Genomic DNA, 8,510 nt, shown 5'->3' with positions numbered 1-8,510 from the left:
TAGGGCGTTTGAAGACCTCAAAGGCAGCTGTAATAGAGGAGCCAGTCTTGGCATTACCTGACTTTGCCAAGACATTCGAGGTGCATACCGATGGCTCAGATTTTGCCATTGGGGTGTCTTGATGAAGGATAAGCATCTCATAGCATTTGAGAGCCGCAAGTTAAATGAGACGGAGCAGCATTACACAGTGCAAGAGATGGAGATGATCGCCATTGTGCATTGCCTTCGTACATGGAGACATTATTTGCTCGGGTCGAGGTTCGTGGTCAAGACCGACAATGTAGCTACTAGCTACTTTCAGACGCAGAAGAAGCTCACACCAAAACAGGCTAGGTGGCAGGATTTCTTGGCCGAATTGATTTTGCACTGGAGTATAAGCCGGGCAAAAGTAATATTGTAGTTGATGCCTTGAGCCGAAAGGCCGAGCTTGTTGCAATCACTTCAACAAGATGGGACATTCGTGAGGCTATAAAAGAAGGCGTGCAGTATGATCCAGCAGCCAAACAACTTATCGAGTTAGCCAACCAGGGCAATACGAGACGTTTTTTGGTCGAAGACGGCCTACTGCTTACCACAGGTCGGCGGGTCTACGTGCCTAAGTTTGGAGACATTAGACGGCGGTTCATAAGGGAGAGTCATGACACAATGTGGGCTGGTCATCCAGGCCAACGTCGCACTAAGGCCTTGGTTGAGTCAGTCTACTATTGGCCACGCATGCGAGATGACATAGAGTGTTATGTGCAGACTTGTCTTGTCTGTCAACAGGACAAGGTTGAGCAACAAAAACCCGGAGGACTTTTGGAGCCACTACCAGTTGCAGAGCATCCATGGGAGAGCGTGACTATGGACTTTATCACTTGCCTACCGAAGTCTGACGGTTATGGTACTATTATGGTGGTCGTGGATAGATTTTCCAAATATGCCACCTTCATGCCCGCCTCACCAGGTTGCACTGCCAAGGAAGCCACCATGCTATTCTTTAAGAATGTGGTGAAGTATTGGGACTTACCAAGGCATATTATCAGTGATCGAGACCCACGTTTTACTGGAAAATTTTGGAGAAAATTATTTGACATACTTGGCACGGAACTGCACTTTTCCACTAGTTTCTACCCACAGACAGATGGACAAACGGAACGGGTCAATGCCTTACTAGAATGCTACTTGAGGCATTATGTAAGCGCGTATCAGAAAGATTGGGCAAGGCTCCTAGACATTGCCCAATTCTCTTATAACTTGCAGCGGAGTGAGTCCACGGGGCGGACACCATTTGAGCTAGCCATAGGCCAACAGCCACAAACCCCACATTCATTACCAGCCGCGTTCGAGGGAAAGAGTTTGGGGGCTTGTCATATGGTCAAAGGATGGGAGGAGCAGCTTGACACTGCTAAGTCCTACTTGGATAAGGCAGCTAAGAAGATGAAGAAGTTTGCAGATCGTAAGCGGCGTCCCACGGACTATAGAGTTGGGGACATAGTCATGGTGAAGTTTAACCCAAGACAGTTTAAGGCACTATGGGGCATGCATCAGAATCTGATTCACAAGTTTGAGGGGCCATTTAAGATAGTTGCCAAGGTAGGCAAGATCTCATACTAGCTTGACATGCCATCGTATCTTAAGATCTACCCAGTCTTCCATGTCAGCATGCTTAAGCCATATCATGAAGATAAGGATGATCTGAGTAGGGGCCAATCAAGTCTAGCGCCTATGACTATCACCTCATCGCATGATAGGGAGATTGAGGCTATCATGGATTACCAGGCCACGCGAAAACAAGGTCAAAAAGCCACAGCTATGTTCCTCGTCCATTGGAAGGGGCAATCACCGGAGGAGGCCACATGGGAACGATATGAAGATTTATGGCAATACAAAGATAAGATCCGAGAGTTTATGCAGCAACATTGCGCCGCGGTCGTCGCAACATTAGGTGGGGGAGAGTATGATGACTCACCATGTCATCATGCCACATAGGCACCATTTGACACATATTAATGTCATGTGGAAGCTTACATAGGAGGAAGACTTGTATTTGTGAGAAGATTCTAGAGAAGTATGGGCATTTCCTTTGGGAGACCCTAGATCCCTATGGATTTGCTAGGAAAGTCCCTAGAATCTTCTAGGGCTTGTAGAGAATTCTAGAGAAATCTCTTATCTTGTAAATATTAAGGACTTGTGTAATAATTAATATTTACATACTAGCCCCTAGGAGACTAGTATATAAAGGGGGCCATTTATTTGTATTTCATCAAGCAAACAATTCAAGTTCTCTCTAATACAAAGCTTCCATTAACAATTCTCTTGAGTTCTTTCTACCATTCTCTTGGCGATCTTGAGTGTAGTAAGGCTAACTTGGCATAGCACGAACGTGAGCAAATTGTCAAGTGCCGCACGTGTACTTAGTTAACGACTAAGGACGTGACATACGTCCATAATATATAGATGAATAAAGTGAGTTCCACTTAAATAAGACGTGTGCAATTATTTCGGCAGACATTTTACAGTTTCTGAACTAGCATATCTTGGGTCCTCTCTCTCTCTTCAAACCTGCAGAAGAATCAAACTATAATTCATCAAGATAACTAATATAGAAATTATATAAGTCCGACTCAATTTTGAGGAAGAATTCTGATAAATGCCATTGACCAATAAGCATAGTTTAAATCATTAATCTTCCGGCAATGTAAAAGCAGCTGCATATTTTATCTAATATGCTTCTCTTTTGTATGTCAGCATTTGAAGTATGAGTTTGTTATCGATAGCCATAGTACATTTTGTTTCCCTTTTAGCACCAATAAAAGAAGGGGAACTGTTTACCCTCTGCTAGAGCTAGGACACCACTTTCAGATTTCAGAACCAAGAAGGTCCAAATTAGATGCATGGGCCATGTGTGGCCTTAGAAATCAAGGTTTAGCCCCTAATAAACCCTTGTACCATCCAGCTTTTCACAAAATTTAAGATGGCAGGAGAAGAGAAGGGAACAAACTTCAGATGCCTTCGGGGTTGTCCAGTTGGTTTGGAGGGCGGTCATCCACACGAATGACTTGGGATCAAATCCCTTCAATGCCTTCTGGGTTGAGCATGTCGCACATGACTTGCCTAGTGCGGATCACCTCCCATGTGTGGTTTGCAGGAGGTTTACCCAGTGCGCACCAAATGTAGCGGCTGCGGGTTTTCCTCTTAAAAAAAAAAAAAAAAAAAAGGGAACAAACTTCAGAGCTAGTAAATCACATTAAAAACCCGAAAAATAAATAAATTTATTTTCAAAATACCTGCGTAAATTAAAACTGAAACAAAAACACGTATATGAAAGTGTGAAAATTAGTCCAACCTTCATTGTTGGTGTAGGGTTCATCAACTGTGATATGGAGGCATAGAGCATCAAGGAAAAAAATCAGCATCAATAGTTCATATATTTCATACCACAAATACAGAAGCCAAAGAAAAGGCTTGAACAGATCTTTCAGTTTGAGTTGCCTCAAATCCAGAAGTTGAAAAACCAAAAAAGAGATAGAGGAAACATGTAAGAGCAACGAAGCAGCAGGAAAACGGACACAAAAGCGATGAAAGAACATCAATTAAGCAAAAGAGATAGTATTTGAATCTAGATGATATTGTGGGCTTTCTAGCTTAAATAAAAGCGAATATATCAAGCTTTAGCCGAAAATGTTAAAATTGCAAGCAATGCAGTAAGCTACCTCACCAAGGCAAAAAAACTTTGACCCCTAATATCAAGAACTAAGGATTTGTAAGCAGAGGAAAAAAAAATTATATTAGCACCAATTCACCAACAAAGAACAAAATTCAAAGCAGAAAAATAAAGTTTAACACACAATTAAGGTTATATGCCTGGGGAAAGTGAAATGCTTAAGAGATCTTTAGCAACTGAATCCTCCTTGTTCCCACAAACTCCCCGATCGCCTTCAAATTCTGACAATTGAGCTCGTGACAAAATCAAACGCAGAGATAGGTAAACAATTTTTTTTAATCGAAAATCGTTAATAATTCTCAAGAGATTTTAGTAGCAAATCCTATCCGAACAGAGGATGAGAAATTTATAAACTACGATAATTTTCTTATTCGTTAGTTAGTATATTTGTTTCACTATTCAATTTCAATTTTATCTTTTTTTATATGGAAATTAAGTTATATATATCGATAACATAATGAATTTCTTTTACAATCTTTTCTGAAACCGCATGAATCTTTTCTGAAACCGCATGAAAACAAAAATATTCATGCATCAATTTTTTTTAGTGTAATTCAACATCTTATATTAGGTTGTTTATAATTTATTTTAGATATTCACCAATAATAGGTTGTTTATAATTTATTTTAGATATTCACCAATAAGTATTACTAATTAATAGAATGTACTATAATTATCTTTTAAATTGATCAGAAAGAGTAAATATTTTTGATAGCGTCAATACTCAAAACTTAAGCTAGTACGTTATTTACTTTTATTTCTTTTTCGTGATTGTGATGATAGCCAAATCAAAATTTTCACTTTAAGTTCTAGACCTCAACAACCGATAATCCACTTTATTCTTTGTGCTCTTCTTTCATTTATTTTTTTTTTAAATTTACTATTTTTTTTATCTTAAATGATTAATTTGTTGTTTGGAAAGCAAATTTTGTTGTTAGTATAATAATTTTATAAAATAAATTTAAGGGTCTCTCGATATGGTTTCGCCTTAAGCCACAAGATTCGTTGAGTCGTCCAGAGGCAGACCCATGTGTATGGTAAGGGATCACCGGATCCCGTAAATTTCGGTCGAAATCCTATATCTATCTATATATATATATATAATATATATATATATATATATATATACCTCGTAAATAGTTAATTTAAAGCAATTGACACCCTTAACACTAAAACCCCGTCAGATAAAAGTTATGGGCACCCCTCTAGAGCCGCCCTTGTAGACAAGATCACTAAAATTAACTGTAGTTTACAACGAAAGAGATATAAAGAAGCTAAAGAGAGGAGGAAATTGAAGAACAATCCTAGAGGATAGAACCAGGAAAAAGCAAATTTGAAGGAGTAACTAAATCAGAAATTGGAAGGGCAATTGAAAAGGACCAAACGACCAGGTTAGAATTCCTCCATGCGGTGGAGTAAAAATATGTGCTGGCTATGGGCATGAAAGCCACGTAGAATAAGTATATTAGCTGATAGGTGAAATGACAAACATACCCTCAGGCCTAATTTTAATGACTTGAAGCACACACGTCAAAACCTTTCCTCTTCTGTATAATAGAAAAGAAAAATATCCATATATTCTATTCCAAGTAGAAATAAAGAGAATTAAACTCCTAGCCAAACATTAGTATAGTGAAATTGTACAATAAAAATTCCAACCAAACCACAAGTCTTCCGGATAGCCCAAAAGCAGTAAATCTGAAACCCGTCGCATGTGAAATTGTGTTTCTTCCCTAGATTTCTTCTTCATCTTGTAACCCTAATCAAAGCAAACAGAGGGGAAAAAGCTAAAGATGGGACAAAAGGCTAAGATTTTCAAATCAGCACTTCAAATTATGGCCTTCTGTATTCTTGCATCTAAAGGCTGCTCTTTTATTGGAACTTTGCTTGCTTCATTAAAAAAGAAGAAGACATTACTACTTCTCAATCAAATTCTCAAAGGTTTTTTGTTTCTTTCTCTGTTTTTTCCCTCTATTTATAATGGTGGTATTTGGTTCAGTTTGTGCGCAGCTTGACTATTCCACCAGATATGTCTATATGTGGCTAAAGCTCAAATTTTTAATTGCAGAAAAGAGACTTGTGAAGCCGTCAAAGAGTATAATTGAAGAGAAGATAGTTTTGAAGCCGTCAAAGAATATTATTGAAGAGAAGATAGTTGAGGTGAAGCCGTCAAAGAGTATAAATCATAAGGATGTTGATCGGGTGAGTTTTAATTTCAGGATTCTCAAGTTATTTCTTGATTTAGTTGTGATATTGTAAGTTTATTTTTCAAATTACTGGCATGTGACATTATGAAACAACCGAAGACGATACAATTTATCCTAACATTATATTTCATTAAAGCAATACAATACGGTACATTAAGAAACAACCATCCAAACAAGTTGTAAAAGGTAAATGAGGATTTTCATTTAATAAGCATGTGGTATGAATAGAATCTAGTTTGCTGCTGGTTCTTGCTTTCTTATGGATTCTCTGACTTCTCTTTCAAGAAGGCTCCAATGTTCATTCATACCGTGACTTTGATGCCCAAGATATGGTTTTTCACTTTGTTTTGGCTGTTGAAACATATTTAAATGATCTCTTTTTAGTTTGTTTGTGCTTTTTTGTACTGTAGGCAATGTCCCCATTTTTCTTGGATCTTCTATTATGTCAAACTTCAGAGACCTTTGATGAGCACTTACAATGTTTTATTTTCCTTTAAATTAGTTATAAATAATTGTAATGAACTATTAAAGCACTTATCTTTCCTAGCTAGGCGATGAAAATTCACTTCCCAGAGGAAATAATTGTGGATATCCTCAGCAGGTTACCTGTGCGGTCTCTTCTTCGATTCAAATGTGCTTCAAAATTTTGGAAGTCGTTAATCTCTGAACCTCACTTTAAGACGAAGCATTGGAATCATGCCAAGAATAACAAAAAATTTCAAAAACTTCTTATTGGGCGAATGTTCCCTACCGCTTATGATAAGCGGGTTGGTACGATTTCGTATTATTGTTCTTCTTTATCATCAGCTCAACTGGTTGAGGGTGTACAAAAGCTTGGTTGCCCTTCAAATGATAAACCGTGCGGTTACATAATGTTATGCTGTTGCGATGGCTTGTCTCTTCTTTGGTCTCATGGTGACCATTTATTGTGGAACCCGTCCACAAATGAATCAGCAGTACTTCCTAATCCCGAATTTCCACCAGTATCCGGTAGCACTTACGGAATGGGATATGACTCAACTATTGATGACTATAAGATTTTTAAGATTGATGACAACATGGGTTATGGTTCCAACCCACCCAGTAAAATCCTTGCACTAAAGAGTGGTTCTTGGAGAAAAATTGATAACCATCCTCGTGGCTTTCGCAATAGTGTTTCTGGTAAGGACTCTTTGGCATTTATTCATGGCGCATTTCATTGGATAAGTATGGATATTTTATATGAGTATTTTATGGTTTCATTTAACATATCAAATGAGGTGTACGGAGAGATACCGTTGCCGGAGGGAATTTGTAATATTTCCAATGCGGTTATACATGGCGTTTCAGTATTAGATGGAATGCTTTGTGCTTATTGTACTTACAGAAATGCAGAGGCGGGCACTTTTAAGTTTTGGGTAATGAAAGATTATGGTGTCAATGAATCTTGGACTGAATTATTTACTATGCGAGGGACGCTTCTTTGTTTAGCCATACCGATGTATAGGTTTGCGGATGGTGAAGTGCTATTCTACTACGAAGATGGTGGATATCTCGGGTTTAAGACATCCAAAGGACCATTTGGATTGTTGCCTGCATATCTTACCCTCCAACAAGGATTCATTTATACAGAAAGTTTGATCTCTCCAAAATTACTTACTTAGTATTTGCTTATGTTTGATTGAAGCCACAACCTCTTATTCTTTTAAGTTTATTAGCTTGCTAGTTTTTGGCTTCAAAATGTATTTGCCAATGTTGTTGGCTTTGCTTATTTCATGCTCTCAGAGAGGCGACATGACTTATTTCTATACTATGAAAGAAGTAGTTGAACCCTCCCTCTCTTTTACCTATTGTTGCTTCTCTAGTTATATATACTAATTGCTCGTAATACTAATTGCTACTGGGTTGTTGTTAGTTGTTTTTGTTTTATAAATCTATCAGCGTAATTTAATTATGGAGGTTAAGAGAAACTTTTTTGTTCTTTGAGGTTCATGGACGTTAAAAATCAGTTTGATAGTGTTTGAATATGATAGAAATCATGTTAAGGTTGAAATCTATTTTTGACAGAAAGCTTTTCCTGAAATTTTGGAAATCATCTTTTGTTGAGGTCTCTGATCAGTGGAGTAGCCACACTATGCCAAGGGCGAAAAATTATATTATACTGTGTATATATGTTAAATATTATTTTATATGGTTATATATTATATTTTGAACATCCTTAACATGGTTGAGCGAGGCAGTCCAGGGTATTCACAGTGATATGTTGTTCACGATTTCAAAGTTATCTGCCCATTTTGTTTGCCAAAATTAAACGGAGATCACCGCATGTATGGTTGATTTGACTCTTTTTCAATCTAATTTTTTATAGATAAAATAACTCTTAAACCCTAAAATTTATATAAAGACAACTAACTAATCTTAAAAGTAGTTTTTAATTAAAAGTTATTTGTGAAACAAATTTTTTAATTTAAAAGTTAAGTTTTACAAAATTTTCTTCAACAAAAGCTTTCTACAGAGAGTACAGACTACAAACCCTCTCGGCTCTCTTTTCTTTAATTTTATGCTTACTTTTATTAGTAAGCATAGATAATAGGAGTATTTTCACTTTTAGCATGCAC

At 37.3% G+C, this 8,510-nt stretch overlaps 1 protein-coding gene across 1 annotated transcript; it reads left to right on the top strand.

Annotated features, from left to right (window-relative positions):
• The first annotated feature begins 5,281 nt into the window (after positions 1–5,281).
• LOC104086989 (F-box/kelch-repeat protein At3g23880-like) lies at positions 5,282–7,740 on the top strand. Its single transcript, XM_009591363.4, has 3 exons — positions 5,282–5,647; positions 5,775–5,908; positions 6,465–7,740. The coding sequence occupies exons 1-3, from the start codon at positions 5,500–5,502 to the stop codon at positions 7,554–7,556; spliced, it is 1,374 nt and encodes a 457-aa protein (XP_009589658.1). The 5' UTR covers positions 5,282–5,499; the 3' UTR covers positions 7,557–7,740.
• Positions 7,741–8,510: the final 770 nt, after the last annotated feature.

The sequence above is a fragment of the Nicotiana tomentosiformis genome, chromosome 10, assembly GCF_000390325.3.
Source record: "Nicotiana tomentosiformis chromosome 10, ASM39032v3, whole genome shotgun sequence".
Taxonomy (NCBI): Eukaryota; Viridiplantae; Streptophyta; class Magnoliopsida; order Solanales; family Solanaceae; genus Nicotiana; species Nicotiana tomentosiformis.
The sequence above is the reverse complement of the archived record's forward strand: the minus strand, read 5'-3'. Positions and strand labels throughout refer to the sequence as shown.